Below are 20,903 nucleotides of genomic sequence, written 5' to 3'. Positions count from 1 at the left end.
AGAGTGGCACTCAGCTCAAGCTAGACTGGCAAAAGAGAGAAACGACCTGTCTGCATGGGGACTTCTATCAGCAATCAGAACCAGCCAAAGCAAGCAGACTTCGGTGCCTCCTGAAATGGCTTTGTAACACCTGGCTCTTGAACACTGAGACACAGTAAGACTGGAAGGAGGCAACTGGACTAGACTCACGGCTTTGAGTTTACTGTCGTCAGCAAACAAAAAGACACTCAGTAGCTACAGCTATTTCTGCAGCACAGCTCCTCCCTCTCGCAGAACCCCATGCAAAAGCAGAGTTCTCTGACAGGCAGAGGTAAATGTTGAAACAATGGCAGCTGCAGTATATTCTGGGAGATCTCAGATGCAATCATGCTCACACTCTCTTTTAAATCATTAACAAACTAGCCCAATGTTGCTGACAGCTACAGAGACAAGTCCCCCCGTGCCTTTCCCCATTCCCCAAAAAAGACAACTAACAGAGAGAAAAGTTTCTCCCTGCTTGCTCATGCTGCAGAGACCCCAAGAAGCAACAGACAAGCAAATCAGGCCAACCTTATCTTTGCGCACTTTGTTACGGACGTGAGCCCACAGTGGGATGCTGCCAGCACACACATGCTTTCCTGTCGAATTGGACTGGTTCCTGTAGGTGCAACTCTGGCAGAAATTCCTGAAGACCCCTTGTAAGGAATAGTCAGTAACCAGTAGCTCCCACATTTTAGGACTGCACAAAAGTCCAGGAGGCCAATGGGCAGCAGTGCTTAGCTTCAGTGCTTTAGCAAACCCAAATAACAGACTGCTTGCCAGGAGGGTTTGCTTATAACTCTGGCGTAACAGATCCGCCCCCGCCTGTGCGGCTGGCCAAAGTCCCTACAAGTTGGCCAGAATCTAGGCAGTTCTTCCCTGAATTTCCGTGCTGGAAGTTTGGTTTCTTTCAACAACTGCATTCTTTCCCAGAATCAAGAGGAAACCATTTCTGAAGTGTCTGGTTTCCTATTAAGAGCAACCACGCTCTTCAGTATTCCTGAAAGCTTGATCTCCAGCTGCCTAAACAGTCATCTAATTAAGCTGCCAAAATGGCCCTGCTGATAGACAGAGCCACAGCCTATCCTCTGGCTCAGAAGCAGTTTTCCATATGCTTTTAGAATGAGAGTGTATTATTTGTAGCAGAGAGAGACTGCTTAAGACTGAAGGGGAAAGAGGTTTTTGAATATTTGCCAAAAAAGTTAAAGGAAGAGTCCAGCAGGGTCCAGTTACAGTTTATTTAAGCTGACAGGTATTACTGGTTATGTCTCGATGATGACCAGGGAACACCTACCACCGTACAAAACGAAAGCAAGTAAATAGCTGTTAAAAGGTACGAGCCAAACAAAGTCTCAAGAGTGAATATCATATGGCTGCAAAGGACTAGCAAAAACAGTGTGCTGGAGCTGGGAGCTCACAGAGACTCTTCCTTGCTGGGTAACTACTGGAGCTGAGCAAGGACTGCGGGTGTACCTGCTGCTACCTCTTGCTCCCTTATCTCTGAACTCTGTGGCAAGGCTGGCAGGACCCCCTAACTCCCCACCTGCTGTTTGACTTCTGCTGGAGAACAGCTTGTGTTGAATGGAGACAGCTAGGGAGAACAAGCACCAGGGAGTGGGTCTGGCTGACCAGAGCCAACCCTGCATAAGTCACTAGCAATAACAATAGCAATTAAAAAAAAAAATCTCCCCAAGATGCTTTTTAAATAACAAAGCGAAATGATGGAAGCTAATAAAAGAACAAAGCTTGAGTAAGCTCTCGGCAATACTGAGTGAGTGAGACAGGAAGACCAGGTCTAGCAGTCTGATAAAGTCACAGGAGGAAATAACAGAGTCAACAGGAAACTACGAATGTCATTTAGACTTTGAGCAAGCTTTCAGTCCTAGACCCTACAGATGACTGACCTTCTAAGGCCAGCAAGAGCAACACAGGGAAAGGGCAGCTGGGGCAGACAGGTTACAAAGCAGACTGAAGACAAAGAGTGAGCATGATGCTCCAGCACAGAAAGAGGCCTGTGACAAATGGGGTCATGCTGTCTTCTGGCCTGATTTGGAGATCAATGACCTGGAAGAAGGAACACTGAGTAGAAAAATGCAATCTACAGACAGCGTGCCAAAAGGAGGCTGCTCCACGCGAGCAAGCACATAGCACTCGCTTTGCCAGCTCAAGCAGGGAGAGGCACTGTGAAATGGCTGCCTCTGCATTAATTTGACAGTGTAATTTACTGCACCTCTAAACATTTCTTTCAAACAGTTGCTTGGTTTGAGTGACAAAAGGACCTTTCCCATCTCCACTGAAACTGTGAAAAATTGTGTTGTTTCCATGACCTATGCAAATCGCACAGACCTGCTAAAACCCTCAAAGTCTCTCACGGGCTTGTCTGCACAGTCCCCACCAAAAGTGCATGCTGCGCAGGAAAAATACAAACAAACCAGTTTGTCTTTACTCCCCCAGCACCTCCAGTCCCCTTGTGGCCTGTTCTTCAGCATTTGCAGTGGCAAGCTACAGCCCCAAATTCACTAATGAATCAAGCAAATGCCTCTCTGTATCCTGCACAAAACAATAAAACAAAGCGGCCCAGCACCATAGGGATTTCTGGGTGCAAGTCGCTGGCCCTCACAGCAGCTTAGTGCTGAATTAAGACAGTGTATAGCAGTCAATAGAGGCTGAGTGTGCAGAACACAGAGTGGTGAGGACCTGGGAAAAAGGTGAACTGAGGATGCTGGTCAATAAAAATGCAAGCCAGGCACTAAGAAGAAGGGAGTCTGTGCTCTGCCTTAGGAAGCCACCACAGAGAGTTTGATGTTCCCCTTCCCCCCCCCCTCCCCGAGAAAAAAAAGAAAACATACAGAAAGAAATAAAAACAAAGAAGCTTCAGTGAAATGAAATGCCTGGGAGCAAGGACTGAGGCAACCTTAAGGTTAGTATGTTTTATGCTATTTATTCACATTACTTCCTCCCTTTATTAAATCTCCCTGGCAACTTTACACTCCATCAATTTTTAATTGTAACTGATGTGACATACATGTTGTCAGAGTCTCACTGCTGCTAGAAACTCCCAATCCAGCCATAACCCCATTCTTCTCAAAGCTCCCCACTGACATCTTAATCTTTCCCGCCATCACCCTTTAGACATGACCCATTGCCTTCTTCATTTCCACTCTATTTTCATTGCTGGGATACTGTTCTGCATGAGCAAACTGTTTAAATGAACTCGAGTGTGTAAAAGGTTTTCTGAGTCGACACTTGGGAGGTACAGCATGTGACAATCTGTTCTACATGGAAAGCAACCTAGATGTCTGAAATAGCTATGTGCACTGCTATGAGACATCCCAGATAATTAAGCAGATAAGAGTAACTGTTTTGCATGGCAACAGAGGAATGGTGTTGCACTGCTACCACAGAATAACTGATCTAGGGTCATATCCTCTCTGATTTTCCAGCACTGCTGTGAGGGAGAAGGAAATGATTTGCCCGAGTTGATCATGCAGGAAAAGACAAAACAAAACAAAACAACCAAACAAAAAAACAAATCAAAGGAAACAGCATTTCTAGGAGGCACCAAGGGGAGGAGATAGATCACAGGATGAAGTATCAGTTTACTCATGCAGTCTGTTCCCAAGGCAGAGGCCAGTTTTGCTGACATATGTGCCCACTTAGATGCAGAGTCTCAGGACCAAACAAAAGGCTGCTACACTCAAAACATGGGGTCGTGCCTGCCACATGACGTGCAAAATTCAAAGAGCAAAAGGGCCAGCCTCCCAAGTGCAGAAGATGGATTGTAAGGTAACAACAGAAACGGGAAGGGGAAGAAGGAAAAAAAAAAAAAAAAAAGAGAGAGAGTGTTCAAAATAAGAGGAGCTGATGCTTACAACTGAACTAAGCCTCATGTTTCCTCCTATAAGATGATGTCCATTTCTTCCTCCCCCAAGCCCCCCAATAATTTCAGTTTCACAGTGTACCCCGGAATAGCACCTTCTCTCTGTATTTTTCAGGCCTGAGATTAACAGAAGCCCCCAACCATGCGTGCTGCCTAGTTAAACACTGCACATCCAGTGCTGCCATTCCCAGAAGGTCTGATGAGGACTTCACTTCTACATTTACAGGAGGTTCTCCCATGTTAAAACCTTGTGGTTTTATTTTTCAGGGATAAAACTTCCAGGTTGGCAAGCAATTAAGCTCTTGACTGTGGCTATAAAAACAGGTAAATAAAATATTCCATAGGAAAAGAAAATATGAGCAATGGGAGCTATTAAAATTGCTGCCCATTCCTGGAAGCTTCTGACCACATGGACCAATTTCCAGTCTTCCTTCCTCCAATGCCATTATGTAATGGAGAGATTTAATAAACATTTCACAGCCAAAACAGTCCTCGTCTCCTTGATGCATTGTCTTTATCACTGCAGCTCAGAAAATTTGGTGAGTCAGAAATCCCAGTAGTGGGAAGTTGCAGATTTACAATAATACATGGCTTAACAATACATTGCGATTTAGCCAAAACAGAAATTTCCCTGTTTTTATCAGCAGGAGGATGCAGACACGACTCTTGATGTTCCCAGAGTTTCTAACTAAAGGGAATTTAGGAAAAAAAACCTCATTCAACTTCACAGACCTTGCCTTTACACGTAACAGACTTTGGCTGAATAATGACAATGCAACAACAACAAAACAGAGAGCCCTAGATACACTAGCAACTCTAAAGTAAACAAAACTTAATGTAAAAGCACCTGGAAAAATCCTGAAAGAAAATTACTATAAAACCAGTGATTGGAAAAGAAGCCGACAGCATTAATACAGCTAACCTTCAGCCACAGGTTGTAATTTGATTTTGTTGTTGCATTATTATGATTTCTTAATAGAGAAATGGTGTTTGCTTTAAAAATAAAACAAAATAAAACCCTTTAATAATTCTTATCAACCCAAAATCTTACCACTCTCTTATGACTTCTCTTTGCAGTTATTCAATAGCGTTAAAAAGTTGTGTGATGGGACAGAAATCACTGAGAATTAAGAGGATGTTCTGAGAGTTCACCAAGTTTCTTTATAAATTGCAAGGGGGATTTACTGAAAGCTAGACAACTTTTGCATTTGCCTTTTATGATACAACAAAATGCAACTTTTGCATATTAATCAAAAACATTTTTATTGGTTTGTTTGTTTTTGTTTTTTTTTTTTTTTTTACTTTCCACTGTTTAGGTTTCTCTAAAACAATTAAGAAGCAATTAATATTCAAGTGTCACCAAAGAATATTTTTACTTATTAATTTAAGTATAAAATGTTTTAACAGAACGTACAAGTGCTGTGCATAAAATTGCCCACTCTCGTGAAAAAAAATTTTTTGAAAATTTAAAAGATTTTATTCATTTTTTAATCATTCTATGTAAAATATTTGAAGAATTTAGAGGGGATTTCAGGGTACTCCAATATGAGCACACAAATCTCCAGGGCACTTCAGGGCTGAAAACTTCCTCTTTTGTAGTTGCTCAGCTCTGTGGAAAATAAGCTTTTGTAAGCAGAAGGGACATACAGATTTCTGGTTAGCCTGAGAGACATACATAGGAGGCACCCTGTACTAGCATTTATTGATTTGTACACAAGTTCTCTTTCAAACACCCACCATGCATTTGGCGACAGAAGCTTTGCCTGAAAATGGCATGGCAGCCTCAGGGCTGCAAGGAGGAAGAGAAAGGAACAGGTCGAATGAAACTCATTTAGACAATGAACCCTTCTAGAGTAAAGGTGAGATACGATCCTGCAGGCCGCCCTTAATCAGAGCTGTTTCTGAAATCCCACAAATAGCCTTGGCCTGTGTGACCATCACTCAACTGTTGGAGAAAGGTGTCATCCATGGAGTGATGAAGAGTCAAATGTAAATGGAGGAGAACTGGTGGTATTTTTCAGCACACCAGAAAGAACAAGGTATCTGGGAGGGTCTCTGCTCTATACAATAGCCAGTCCAACACAAAGAATGTGTTCTCAGAGCAAGCATTTAAACACCCTCCTAAAGCTGTGGACAGACAGTACAACAAACTGGAAGAAGAGGAGGAACATATGTTCTCCATGTTGTCCTCCACTGAGCGGCCTGATTTCTCCTGCATGGAGCTTTAGCGCTTTATCACACAGCAGCTCCCTGCGAGCAGCATCCGTTTGCAATTGTCTCATCACCTCCCCTATCGTATTACAAATTTGCCACATAGACAAAGCATCCCATGCTGATTCTCAGCGGTGGAAATCTCTCTCAGATGCAGCCTGTTGTCCTGGAGACTAAACTCTGGACATGGCAGTTATCAGGACAATAAGCCTGTCCTCCAAGGCTTTGCTATCACATCAGTCAACTTCCAGCACGTACAGAAGGCAGCATTTCTTCCACATGATTTACAGAGGGCATAGTATATTCATGGCTTCCTCTTTTGTTACAAGTGGAGCATCCTCAACAGTGCCCAGGGCTCAGTGACAGTGCAGTTCCTATATACTGTGCTGGAAGTTTTGAAGTTAACAGGCAAATCAGAGACCAAAACGTAAATTTTCATGAAAAAACATCTATGCCATAAGGGTACTGAAATAGGCATAGGGGACAAGGCAAGAGCGAAAAAGCTGCTGACTTCCTGCCTATGAATCACACTGTATACCTCACTATCTGGAGAAAAATCTCCAATGCTGAGACAATCAGGAGGCAGGAAAAAATCTCCCTGGTGCACTCCAGGATTCAAAAGTCCATGTTTTGCAGTAAGGGTAGCAGGAATGAATTAAGCATAGTCTTACCTGGATCTGTCCTTTCCCCATTATGCGATCTGTGCTCTCTCCGTCCTCTTTGGTGAGCTTGGTTTTGTTGTAGCACTTTTCATAGCACAGAATCCGCAGAGTTTGTGAGCCTTCCAGCTCAATCTCAAACTCCTGCACAGTACCAGGAAAGGAAAGAGCAATGAATACATAACAGCAGAAACTAGTCTCTTAATAATCAATATAGTCTCCTTGAAACTCATCAGGAGGGAGAACTTAAGGACTGACCAAAACCTCCTCCCTAATGGAGTTGGTCTAGAAATAAACCAAATTTGTATTTTGTATATATAAGGTGGTCAAATCGGAGACTAAGATGGTTCACTCCTTAGTCAGGTTTCACTGAGTTTCAGCAAAGCACCATTCAAAGAAACAAACTCACCCACCTTCCCTGTATTTAATTTTGCTCCCCAGGAGGTTTGAGTTGGCTGTAAACAGGCAAAATATCTATAGCTAATTCTTCCCCCCACAACAAATAAACAAAACCACCTCCTTCTTCAACATATTTTCACTTGTGTCTTTAAAAAAATAATCAAACATGCATCTGTTTAAATGATGAAATGCTGGATAAGACTCAATTGTACTGAAATGTTTGTTGAACTATAGATAACCCAAAAGAAAATTTTCTGCAAGCCCTGACAGCCAAATGAAACTGGCATAAAAGTGTTTTTTCTGAGAGGCAATATATGCAGCACAAGTGCTGAGCATGCAGCAAGTTCTTCCATTTGCAGGTTTTCTGCTCGTCGTGCGTTGATGTTTGGCACATGGGACAAGTCACAAAGAAAAATCCAACCTACCTCATTCCAGTTGGGTTCCGTGGTGTCTCTGTAAACTCTAGTTTTAGCCTTGTTCACAAAATACCCAAAAGAATCCACCTCTAATGTGCAGTACAAATCTGAGGAGGGAAAAACAGGGACAGAAACTTTTTAAAAATTTCTAGAATCTCCTTACGTGCATTGATCACTTTCAGGGTGTGTTTTCATTTGCATCTTCTCTGTATTAGTACAAGTAACACTATCCAGCACAGATCTCATCATCTGGACCAGCAGAATTGCCTTTATGAAGCTGGAGTACCAGCACAGCTGTACAAAGGACCTCAGCACAGACAAGCCCTTCACCTCTATCATGAGTCAGGTGTATGCTATTATCCAATATTTCCCAAATCAATCCACAATGAGCAGAAGGTGTACACCAATGAGAAATGAAACTTCTCCAGGTAGATATTGGACCCCATCAACACATCAGAACCAATTTCACTGAGAACAGCATCAGTATAATATCCCTCAGAGAGTAGCTTAGGGGCCAGCCATCAAAAACTCATTATCTTCACAAAGTGGTTAATTATGTGGTATCTGGTGTTTCTGAAGGGCTAGTAATGAGCTGTAGACATTGCCCCTATTTGTAAGTTATGTTGTAAGCGATGTTAGCCAGCATCTGGGAATTCAGTAGTTCAGCAGGAGGAAGGCTGATAGAAAGCATGTACATCCAGTTCACTCCTTTCCTCCTGAGACTGCACATGCAGCTTAGATAAGAACAGATCTCCAGCCACATGGCTAGGTAAGCTTTGCAGCTGTTCCTAGATTATCCTCATCAATGGCTGAGAAGCATGTTTATTTCTACAGGTGTCCACTTCACTCTATTTTTTCACCTTTTTTGATCCTTCTGTCAAATCACTCCCCTGAATTTTAACACCTCTTTCTTCACACTGAGAATTCTGTATGTCAGAGAATGCTTCCCATTCTTTCATTGCAAAACAAAATACAGTTGAAAGAATGCAGGATAAGGGCTGACTTGTATCTAAAACTGTTGGGTAATTAGCAAACACTGCTTAAAAAAAGTACCAACAGACTAGGCCTAAAAAAAATAATGCTGCCTGCTTGATCCTTGATCCTGATCTTTCTGAGAGTTAATAGCAGCATTAAAAAATTGCATTCCGCTAAATTTACACCAATGTCCCGATTTCAATTCCAATTCCCCAAATCAGCTCTCCTCCTCACCATCATCCCAGATGCTGCAATCCTAAACGGGTCCACGCCCAGCTGTCACAGCACCTGAATTATCTAACCCCTGTCAATACCTGTGTGTATTACAGAGCTGCAACTCACTTGAACTTTGCTTGAATCCTGTAGCAGAGTGGACAATGACATTCAGGAATCCATAGAGACCTGGGGATTCATCATCTGTACAAAAACCCAAGGAATTTTGTTACATTCACAGAGAAGCCAAGAGTGAAAGACAGAGTGATGAGACTGATATTACACAGGTTAATGAGCAGAGGGTAAACTGTCCCTAAAAAGGATGGCAGGAGCACGTAATCCAGCCATTTCAGCAAAAGAGGAGATGTTCCAGGTTCAGTGTCACTTTCACCTGTAATCACACACCTTCTGGCAATGTGTGGCTTTTACAGTGACATTTCTAGGGTCAGCAAGACATCATGAAAGAAATTCAAGGGAGAAAAAGTAAAATATAGAGGCTAAGTCTATACTAGCAGATTAAATACTAATTTAGGATGGTCTCTGACACAATTTTGGCCAAAGGATTCCAAAGGAATTCCAATTTCTTCCAAAGGATTCCCAGGCATAGTTCAAAGTTGTCCCAGGCCAGGACTCCAACAGGCACTCCAATCCCCGTCATGATGGCTGCATGTAAAGACCATTTAATAGTCAATGAATATATTCTGGAGGATGTCCAGGAATATTTTACTAATTTAGATGTAGCCATATAATTTGGATCTTGTGTTTTTATTGTTGCAGCAAGTAACATTGGGATGACAGATTGTTCTTGTTCCTGCTGCTCTCTTTTTGTACGCCATCATCTACTTCAACTAAATTACACAAGTTGGGTACATATGGTCTCAGTTTTTGTTTTACAGGAACTCTCAGTTTGTAACTCATCACCAGGTTGAAGCCTGTAGCAAAAAGAAACAGTAAGAGCAGTTCTAGGCGAAATGCACAAAAGCAGGCAGATGTAGGTTTTCACTGCAGCTGTACCATGTGAAAGCATAAAGGTCTCACCTTCCTTATTGATAGTGAGGGGGATGTTGTGGACTGTCTGAAGCTTCACACAGGAGTTTGTCAGCATCTGGAGTTCCACCGATGTGAGTGAGAAGCTTTTAAAGCCTGCAAAGGAGATTCAAAGAGGGAGGAATTAAAATTCAAAGCAGAGGCTGGATACATGCTCCCTCATTCTGGGCATACGTAGGATAGTTGCTCCCTGGGCAATGCTCAGCAACAGTACCATGGTGCCCAGGTCTGTACTGCTGCTGCAGCCCAGCTGTACTGAGGGCATATTTAATTACTCCTTGGAGTAAAAAGTCTCAGGATGGTTCACAGGAAACAAGGAGGGGCTCTTATTTTCTTGCAAAGCCAAAAAACACCCATACCAAAAAAGTAAATAAGTTTCTTTGGACTGGAGCCAGGTAAAAGGGTGCAGCTGTTCCCTCTACCTGGAACTGCAGAGAGTTCTGATCTCTAGGGTAAATGGGAGAGTATCTCCACACACTTACTAAGTGCTCTCCCTACACATTCTCTACATGTTGCTGCAAGCAAAAGTCCCCCAGAAGGCTCAGATGTGGGGAGACAGAAGACATCCATGTTGTGCTGTGGATTTCAACACACATCTCTCTTTTCGCAAGGAACCCTGCCCCACACCTCATCCTCTGGACTCCTGCTTTTTAATAAGATCACAGTATTTGTACCAATGCCCAGCTGAGAGACACTCACATTTCTTCTGCTGCTCCCGGATGTTCTCCCTCCACTCTGCCCTTTCATAGTCCGACGAAATGAGGAATGTGTAACTCTACCCAGGAAAACAGAAGAAAATGGGATATGCATTAGTCTGACTGACCACTGAGAGCAAGCCTGCCTGCCTACCACCCTCCTCCAGTGGCAATTGTTGGATATACTGTCCTTCTAGCTACCTCACAGCTTTGTCAGTGACAGAGGACTCTGTCAGTGTGCCTTCTCAGCAATGGGCCAGCGGTACCAACATGGACTCCTGCAGTCAGAGCTTTCACAGAGCTCCACCCTGCAAACAACAGCTGCATCCCTCGCAGCACGAGGTCCCATGGCAGCTCTGTGCTATTCCTCACAACAGTTGCACCATGAAACCCAAAAGCCTCTACCACAGGCCTAGACACTGATGCAAGATGAGGAAGCAGTGACCAGCTTGTGAATTTTCAGAGTAGTAACAGGATCTCATGAGAATCCTTTGCCATGTGCGTGGAAAGGCCATAGTGACAAGTTACAGCACTGCCAGAGCAGGGGATACCTCTGGCACATTGAGCGTCTCACAGTGCTAAAGGAGATTGTTCACAACCATTCAGCATCCCTGGTGCCAAGGGCAGCATACAGTCCCGAGGAGACAGCTCTGAGTGTGCTAAGCCTTGAATTTGAAGGGGAGTCTAGAAGGCAGCTGCTGCAGAGCTTTATCTTAGGTGAAGAGAACTGTTCCTATTGCTCTGCCAGGGCAGGTGCTGAGGGAGGGGATTAATTTCTAATGTTATTTTTTAAATGCCAATGTTGCATATAAATTAGTCATATCCTAATCTCATCACAAGATCTCATCACAACCTTTGGTGTAGCAAGGATTAGGTGTCTGCTGCTTGGAAAGTGTTTTCAGACCAGACAGTAGAGGGCATGAAGACCTCCTTGTACAACAGCGTACACAAACACACACACCGCCCCCCCTTGACCTCTGTCTTGTACACTGGGGAGACCAGAAGACCCGCTCACCTTGCCATTGCGATTGTGTACCCGGAAGGCCATGTTGGGAGACATCAGCAGTAGGAGGGATTCCTGCTCGGAGAGCTTCTTTTTCAACCTCTCAATGACCTTGCTGCCTTTATTGGCCCTCTGAAGGGTGGGGGAGAGAGGGAGAGAGAGGACACACGTCACTCTCCAACGTCTGCCCCCGTTTACGCCGACAGACATTTTAAGATCCACAGTCCCTTCCCTCTGTGAGTAGCCAAATGGCCCCAGGCAGAAGAAATGCTGTCAACAGGATCCACAGGGCTCCCAAGTGCTCAGGAAGATGTTAGCTGCAGTATCTCTAGTAACTCAGATGTGGCTCTGTTCCCCAACTCCAGCTGCCCCAGACGAAGGTGCAGAGGTGTGTGGCCACTGTCCCAGCTATACCCTCTACTTTCTCTTCCAGAGGCTGCAGCAGCATCACTAGGCAGCCATAGCACTGCCAGGTTCTTCACAAGCATCCTTAACTAAGGAGACTCTAAGGAACTTCTCTAGAAGCTGCCCAGAACCCTGTTGCCAAAATTCTCTCCCACCCACTGATCCATTTTCAACAGAGGTCAGGTAAAAACAAGGTTTTTCTTGGCTAAAACCCAGACCCAAACCCAGTTTGGCACTGAAGCATGTATCTTAAGACACCTGCACCTTGTGAGTAAAAGGCTTCCACACAGTGTTCCTCCTAATATCTTACTTTTTCCAGGAAGCCCTCTCGGAAAGCCAGCCAGGGCAGAGAGGCAGAAGCATGTTCTTTGGAAGTGCGGGGGATAGGCTTCTCACAGTATAAGCAATGTTATTCATATCCTGTTCTACACACCAGCAGGCTTTCAGTTTTCAAACTCTTACTTCTCTTTTGGGTTCCAGGAAGGTTTGGAGTCTAACATCTCTGAGAAAACATGTCTTGCAAGCAAAGAGAAGCCTGGGCCAGAGACACCATATCTGTGTCAGACAGTCCAGTCAGCATAATTGGTGCTTTCTGTATATTTGCTGGTGCTTTGACACTGGTGAAGTCAGAAAAAGCTTCAAAAGCATAACTGAGCCTGCAAAAATTCAGAAGTACATGGCTTCTGACCAAAATCACTCGCAGGATCAATACTTTAACAGCCAGAAATTGGCATGCCAATTCCCAGTCCCTCTCGAACTCCCAGTCCCTCTCGTGTCCACAGCATAAGAGCCCCACCCTCCACATGGATGCTCAGGGATAGCAGTCACAGGTGGTCCCATACAAGTAGAGGAGCTACTGGGTACCACTACAGGGTCTTTTTGGTTTTGCCTCCTCACAGGACACCATCATTCAAGCCTTGCACTAGCACGAGCAACGATGGGCTACAGAGCATCTGGATATCACTGGTAACAGAGCTGCACCACAAGCCTCTGCTGAACAGTCTGTTTTAGCATGACTCCTGATGCTGTGCAGCTCTGGGAATGCTGCTTCTATCAGCACCTCATCTCAGCAGAGACACTGAGTCTGTACTTCGCATGGAGTGCTCCACCCCTTTTACCTTTTCACGCTGGATGTCATTCTTGATCTGGGATATCTTGATCTTCATGGCATCCAGTTCCTCATCAGGTACCAGTGGGATATTGGGCACTGCCTCAGACTCATCCACCATTTGGAAACTAAGGTCAGTGAGCGGGATGTACCATTTGCAGTCATATTGCTGGCTTTTTCTGAAAGACAGAAGGTCCAAATCTTTTACTATTACCGGTGTTTGGCAACACTCACTCTCCCTTCCCACAAGTCCTTCCTGACTATAGTGCATAAGATACAGAAATGAGCACAACTTCACTGTGACTCCCATGTCTGGAAAAAGTCTGGTAAAGGGCTGCTTTCCAGCAAGAAAGCCTAGAAGGGCCAATAGCCAGTACAGCACATAACAAGGCAACTTATTTTGTTATCTAGTTCTTTTCATCCTAAGAAACCACAATGATCTTTTGCAAACTGTTTCAGTCCTGTGTGCTCTCCCTTTGAAGCCTCCGTAGAAGCAAGGGCAAGAAGATGAGAGAGGTCTCCCCGAGCAGAACATTTACCAAATGAGGCAGGTTCCTTCCCCCTCATTTGTGAAAAATGTCAACAAAACTGTTTGTATAGCTGCACTTTGGGGTTGACATATAGTCTGTTTATTGTACCTTTTCCATTTTTTCTGCAGAACTGTTAAATGGCTGTAGCTGCAAGGCCAAAATTAATAACCTTAGTAACAAAAGAAAGTGAAGAATGTCACCTATTAAAAGAAAGGGGAAGTAGAAAAATGAATGGCATTTGTCCAGAATACCAGCAGCTAGAGCACATCCTATTTTCCTAGGAAGTCTCAGGGCAGGGGCGGGAGGAATTAACCTTTCCTGAGGGATCAGGACTTGGCCAAGGTCTCATATAATAGACAGTACTACCTTGCTGATCATTCTTTGTCTAACTACATCTTGTGGATTATGGTTACCCAGGTCTGGGGTATTCATATTCAACTAAAATTGCTGGCTAAACCCAGGATTCTGCTGAAGCTGAGGTGCAAAGCACATAGTCCAGAAGGAAAACCTCACCCTCCAATCTGCTTCTTGAGTTTGGCACACAGGAACAGATCAGTAAAAAGAAAGACATGACGTAGCTTGCGAGCCCCCTCAACCAGCTCCACCATGAAACTGTCCTTCAGCAGCTGCCGGTGCTGGTGAAAAAACAGAAAAAATCTTTCAGTTAGTGCAATATGAGGCCCAGATTTGGCACTGGGGCAACACATCCCTTAGACATGACTCCTACCAGAGCCAATTCGGTAAATTGGTCTAATTCAGAAAAAAGAAAAAAGGCTATTAAATGTTCCTTGCTGTAAGTTCTGCTCCCTGCTGCTGCCCTCTCTCCCAGGGGCAGATATGGCCGTGCATGTCCTTTATTATCTGGTTCTGGGTCAGACTTCAGGCTTCTCTCCATCACTTATTCCTGAGCCCAAGTGCAATTTTTTGTGAGTCATTGCCCAGCTTCTGCGTACCCAAGGGCCAGAATCACTGACAGCAACATCATCCCCTCACAAACCAGCAGAGAGCAGCAAACACCACTCTTCTCAGGAGTCACTTACCCAGCCATTCAGCTTAAGGTACCCCGCCAGGGAGAAAGAGGAGCGAACACCTCCACTCCCCATTCACAACAGTAGTTTGTCAACATTAACAGCTGAATGCCATTGCTGCTTCTTTATTACAAGTGCTGTTAAGGGATAATTCCTGAACAAAACATGTATCTAGCAAATTTCTCAGTAGTCCCTTATCAGCCTGTGTTTAAATAGGACCATCTCGATATGCCCCACCCCATGCCTATTTAAATCTCTTTTATATATCATATAAACATTCCCCAAACCTAGAAGATGCAAAGAAGCTGCACAACCCTGATGCCTTTATTCCTGTTTCTAGTTCCAGTGAGCTTTACAACCTCCGAAATAAGAGGCACACATTGGTAGGCAGAAGCATCGCTTTCCTCATTCCCTTATGGGGACTCCATAGTTGAAAGATAAAAAGGCTGGAGCACTGGCACTGAGACAGATGGCTGTGTGCTGTTACCAGTGACCAAGCCAGGAATTTCAAGCCCTGCCCTACACTCAGGCCTTCTGCTCTGATGTCAAGATCAATAGGACTCTGAGTGCACATCTGGAATAGATATCTCCCACTGATTTTCAAACAGAAGTCAGGGGTATTCAACTTTGGGCAAATTTTATTCCCACCAATATGTATAACTGTCAGTGTTGCCTTGCTTCACAGCCAGAACAAGCAGGAACCATCAGCTTCTCCACACAGGTACACTAAGGTACTTTTTCCTGACCCATTCTATTTCCTTGCTATTCGAGCTAGGAGGATGCTCCCCTGACACCAATGAGCGACACGTTACACATACCATATATGCCTAGACAGCACCATGGCTGGGGATAGGAGAGATCTGCTAACACTGTCCAGCGCTAACCAACACCTCCCCCTGCTGTCTCACTGTCAGCCTTCTCCAGGCCCATGCTCGGGCCTTGTCAGTACAACTCACTCCTGACCTGCAGTATCTCTGTGATCCCCATGCTGGGAAACGCGTACACGAAAACTGTCCATTTCCAAGAGGTAGCTGTGCTCAGCTATGCAGCAGTATGCAACAGGAAAGCAGTTAACCTGAGCAAGGTCAGGACATCCAAACCAGAACTGATGCCTCAGTTTCTCAGGTTACGCCCCACGGGTTTTGTTTGCTGCGTGACTTAACATGCCCTGAACACATTTACTGCAGAGGGTGTGGGAGTGCAAACCCCCACGCTGCCTCTCCTTCCGCCTACCATTCTTCCCATCTTGGCTCTCCAAAATGAAAACAAACCACATCAGTCCTGAGCCCAGCAGGCACCATGGGAAGGAACACAAGGCAGAGAAATGCCCTTGCAGACATAATTCTTATTTCCACACACTGTGCTATAGCACCCTAAACTTCCTGACATGGACTAAGAGTCTGCATTTTCCTGTCTGCAGCTGCACTAGCACCAGAGCTAGCTGTTAAATCATACATAGCAGTGTCAGCATCTCATCTTGGTGCTGCCTTCCGTTACACAAAGGTCCTGAAAATCTGTGAGTAGTAGCAAAAACTGCATCTCTCCCACAGTGCCAGGAAGCAAGGCTGCTCCCTAGCAGACTGTTGCACCGTCTCCGGGCAGGAGTGTGTGGAGATCTGGTATACAGCAGTGATTCAGGCTCAGAAAGGCCTGTACATATGTTAATGTTTATTTTTAGGTGGGCGTGCTCCTCCTGGCTTCTCAGTGGTTTTGGAGAGAACGCCTGCCTGCATTAATGTCTCTGCTGATGATGTGCACTTGTGCATGCCTCCCCCTCCTGCCTGGCGAACAAACCCCAGGTAGGAAACTAGAAACATTGAGCTTTAAAAATAAATAAATGAAAAGGAGGAGGTATGTTGTCAGTAGCAAAAACACTACAGAGCTGCAAAGAATTTCATTTGGGAGCAATAATGAAGCAGGGAAAGATATTTTCTGAGCAAGCCAAAATCCTGATCTCAGGTTTCTAGATCTGATGCATATTAATTATGCTGCAAATCAGCTCAGCTCCTCCGGGGCAATGAGAATAGCTGCTTGTTGCCAGCTCAACCTCTGCTCATTGTTTGTAGGTGTAAAGATGTTCTCACAGCTCACTCATCTCTGCTACCCAGCCAGATGTGGCATGGTCCCTTCCCTACCTGGCAGGGACATGGCTTGGTCCTGACGTGGCCTTCTGTCCCTCTCTGCCAGGTACTGACAGTGTGTGAGATAGCCAAGACCCCAGCTCAGCACCTTGCCAAGAATTCCTAGCTGAAAAATACCCCAGGCTAGTCCAGAGCACAGACTCAGCACCCCATCCTGGGAAGATGTCTCTGATGGCAGAGACAGGCCAACAAAATGGCCAGCAATGTGTTTCTTCATAGCCAAGAGAGGGCACAGGCCCATGAGAGCTGTTGGAGGACTGTGAAAGACTACTGCTCAGCCCTAGATCAGCCCTCTGGTTTTGGCAGTATTTCAGCACCATCATCTAGACCACAGCATTTTGAAGACAAGCGTGTCCTCAAGTGAAGGGGAAGCCCATACAGAGGCAGCAGTGACTAGAAGCCTTTATGTCAGGCCTCCACAAAGTAAGAAAGGAAGAGCCCATCAGTACTCCCTGCAGCAAGGCTACAGACCTCCGCACATGGCCTGCCTGGTCCAACCAGGCCACCCCTTCTCCTGCCTTCTGAAGTTGCACCTAACCTGCTGCTGCACGGTCCTTGGCTTGTCACCATCCAAGCAGACTTCCTCCAAGCAGCCATGTTCTCTGTCCCACATCTCCCCAAAACCCAAGCAGAAAGCTCAGCCATATGATGCCAAAACAGGGGTGCGATTCAACAGCCTTCATACTTCCCATCTGGGACTGAGGTACCAGTCATTTACACTGAGTTTATTTTGGCTAACACTGCTGGGGACAAAATATCTTGACTGACATGAGACACAGTGCTACCATGAGGCAGCAAAAAGTCTTTGGCAGCATGATGTCTGAGAAAGAGAGCTGGGTGGGAGGAAGACAAAGCTGTATTTCCTAAGCTTGACTGGAACAGAAGTAAAGAGGTGAAAGGGATGTATTCCAGTCAGCCACTCAGAGGAAAACACTCAGCTTCCCAGACCTTTCATTCTTTATATCTTCTTGCTCATGAGCTAGTTGGGAAGGTCTCCCTTCAGCAAGCAGCAGGGGTAAACTGCCACAAAAGCAACCAAGTATCTGGGGAGGAGAGGACAGGAGAAAACATTTGTGGATCAAGTCAGGAAATCTCTCCTCACAGGGGTGTGGAGCTTGATATTAGATCTAAACTACCAGCTTCCCTCGGGAAAACAGGGCTTGTTAAGGCTGGGCACAACAGGCATGCCCCAGGCTGCTCAGCATCAGTGGAGCAGAGGAGGAGCGCTTCCAGCAAAGGCTCACATCCTTCGTTGCAAATGATTCATCTTGCTCGGAGGGTTCAGCAGGTCAAAGGGAAACAATAAAAGGATTTCCCAACTGGCTTACCAGATCCCTGCCAAACCCCACAGTGAGGGAGAGCAGGGCACCTTCCCGGACCTCCCGACATGAGTCAGCCCATCCTACCCCACCCTGGGGGAGCCAGGAACCCCCTCAGACAGGACTCCTGCTGGTCAGACACCTGTGCCACCTCAGCTCCACAGGCCGCCTCTAGCAGTTTGGGAACCAAAGCCCACTTTGGTCAACTCCTCCCCGCCCAGGGCCAGCAACAGCTATTCTTTGGTGGCCTCCGGTTAAACAGGGTCTCCTGAAACATGAGGTCTTTTGGCTGGGTGGTCCTGCTGTACATGACATATAATAGCCTATATGTGGGAAACCATCTCTCTACCTCGTTTCCAAAGTTACTCTGTTTGCTAACGTTACCAAAGGTGCTAAAGGTTTCCTAAAATACTCTGAAATGACATACAGAGTACAGAAACACCAAATAAACATCCAAGAAAACATAAGCTTAGGATCAGAGTGGCAGTACAGTGGCAGAGTGACCCCCTCGCTTCCGCAACAGCCCCACAGCCCCAAGACTGCCAGGTGTCCAGCACAGGAGCTCAGGTCAGCTATAGAAAGATGTTCCAGGAGGCCTGGGGGAAAACTTCCTATTTTGTATCATAATGGAGTGAATTAGGATCATCTTTAATGTCTCAAACAGGGCCTGGGCTGACTGTTACCTTCAGTGGCTCTTGCAAAGCTGCTGTACTGCTGCAGTATAAGTCCCAAGTCTCCTTTCTAGGCCCTGCTTTCCTTTGCATATTTTCACGTGCTTCTTCTCCCACCCACATCAGTGCTCTGGACAAAAGAGCTCTCCCTGTACATCTTTCAGTGCTTGGAAATCCTCTTTGGATTGCCTATTGCTGTCCTCCTCCTCTTACCTCTGTCAGTGAGCATCTCCCCCTCTTCTGCTACCAATCTTACGACTACTTGTATGCTCATCTATTCATCCTACAGTGTTTTTGTGCTGTTTGCGTATGATAAATAAATCCTGCTGCCATCACGTACTGTTTAACTCCAGGAAGTGTGTTAGAACACCAGCTTGTCTGAGACACATTACAAAAAGTGGAATTTAAAAATCTATTCATCCAGAACCACAGCTGTACAAAAGGCCGTCTCCTGACTTGTGTGCCGAGGAAAGAGCTCATCCGATGTGGTGACAGCAGAGGCCTGCAGCATGTGTGGGTGAGAGCCCCGGGAAGGACTGGAACATGTGTGATACAGGAGGAGGAGGGTAAAAGCAGGAGATGGGTATTGGCATATGTCAGTGAGGAAGAGGTGGTTTGGCTTTCTGCAGAGCGTAGGAAGAAAATGATTCCTTGTGTGTGTGCATGTGTTGCAAGACCAGCATTGCAGAACAAAAGGATACTCTGCCCAGGGAGCTAAACTGGCTTCTCTTTGAGCATTTCTTTTTTCTTTCCAAAGCTCCTGTCACCAGGAGCTCTCTGAATCCAGCTGTAAGATAGAGTGTGAAGCACCCAAGATCATTTTTGAGTGCTCTATTGCCAACATCTGCCCAAGGCCTCCAGAAGCAGTAGGCACCAGGCCTCAAGCTGTGCGTGGCTGCCTGCGTCTAACCTTAGCTCCCAGCTTTTCAAAGGCTTTAGTTTGCACTTCTGCTCCCTTGCAAATGTCCTTTGTCCTTTCCCTTCCCTAGCACACTTGGTCTCTACCAAGTTAAATGGGAGCCTAAGGCAATGATACCCAGTCCCTTGACTGCAGTTTAAAACCACATTTAGAAACATGGTAGAGCAGCTTGCCAAGCAGCCTCTTCTCTCCAGGACAAGGGAAAAGGTGTACAGTAGCACAAGTTGATCCAACTTGTGATCTAGTGGGCTTGATCCCAGAAGGAACTGCCTGTCAGCCCTCTTGTCTGTACTGGTGCTGATGAGACCAGACACTAAGCCACTCAGCCAGCAGAGTGACCCAAAACTCAAAAAGGCTTCGTTTTTAGGCAACTCCATTCCTCCATGCCACTGTGGGATCACACAAATACCAGTGTGAACACTTCAGAGCAGGTGGGACTGCATGGCCAGGTGCAAGGCAGAATGGCAGCCACCACCACTCAGGTTGGTCTGAACTGCCCTGAAACAACACCCTGCAAAGAGCATTAGACGAGCAGCAGTCAAGAAAGAAACCACAATCTCCCAAATGAACTCTGCAATTTTTTGCAGTTTCATTAATTCCTGCTTTACAAGAATGGACTGAATTAGCTGGAAACATAAGCCTTTACTTCTAGCAGGAAAAGATGACACAAGCTCTACAGTCATTTGCATCCAAGCTTAGTTAAAAAAAAAACATTCAGTCCATATAGCTGCTCTGTTAACTAGAAAGGTTATTACTCCCTTCCTTCTGGCACTTAATAGTGGCACATCCTTCACCTCAAAGCGTTCGTTTTCCTGCTTCCCCAAGGGACCATCCCCAGTAGAACCTTAAACAGGTTCCCTATTTAAGCCAAGAGCATAGTGGTGAAGAAGGATCAGCAGTGAGCAAATAAGATGGTCCTAAGGGGTGGAAGATTCTCCACCACTTGCATTCTGAGTCAGAAGGTACAGTGCTACTCAGACCCCCTTTTCCTCCATGCATTTGTTTGGTTATTTAGAGGGTTGGCAAAGTGGATACCTGCAGATAATCCATCAAAAAAAGTAAAAAAGTAAAACCATAAAAGTAGAAAGATGGGAAGAAAAGGAGGGAAGAAGAGAATGTAGCAGATCAGGCTGAATGGAAATAGACCCAAAAGCCCAGATAAGGCCTCCTGCCTCCCCTGTGTTGCCAGACTGGGGCTGGTGCTCTCTTGCCTCCTCCGTACCGCAGCCCTCAGCAAACCACAAAGCGGAGAAGACTAGCTACAGT

The 20,903-nt window shown here is 45.4% G+C and overlaps 1 protein-coding gene across 1 annotated transcript in view; it reads right to left on the bottom strand.

Annotated features, from left to right (window-relative positions):
* The window catches only part of BCR (BCR activator of RhoGEF and GTPase), a 109,984-nt gene that overhangs the window by 7,725 nt on the left and 81,356 nt on the right, over positions 1-20,903 (bottom strand). The window contains exons 9-16 of the mRNA XM_075167860.1: positions 14,073-14,194; positions 13,040-13,208; positions 11,529-11,648; positions 10,518-10,593; positions 9,810-9,914; positions 8,901-8,975; positions 7,593-7,690; positions 6,781-6,912 (exon numbers count right to left, since the gene is read on the bottom strand). Of these exons, the coding sequence (XP_075023961.1) occupies positions 6,781-6,912; positions 7,593-7,690; positions 8,901-8,975; positions 9,810-9,914; positions 10,518-10,593; positions 11,529-11,648; positions 13,040-13,208; positions 14,073-14,194 (897 nt within the window). The remainder of the gene's footprint in view (positions 1-6,780; positions 6,913-7,592; positions 7,691-8,900; positions 8,976-9,809; positions 9,915-10,517; positions 10,594-11,528; positions 11,649-13,039; positions 13,209-14,072; positions 14,195-20,903) is intronic.

The sequence above is a fragment of the Calonectris borealis genome, chromosome 18 (assembly GCF_964195595.1).
Source record: "Calonectris borealis chromosome 18, bCalBor7.hap1.2, whole genome shotgun sequence".
NCBI lineage: Eukaryota > Metazoa > Chordata > Aves > Procellariiformes > Procellariidae > Calonectris > Calonectris borealis.
Note: the sequence above shows the minus strand (reverse complement) of the source record. Positions and strands in the feature narration are given on the sequence as shown.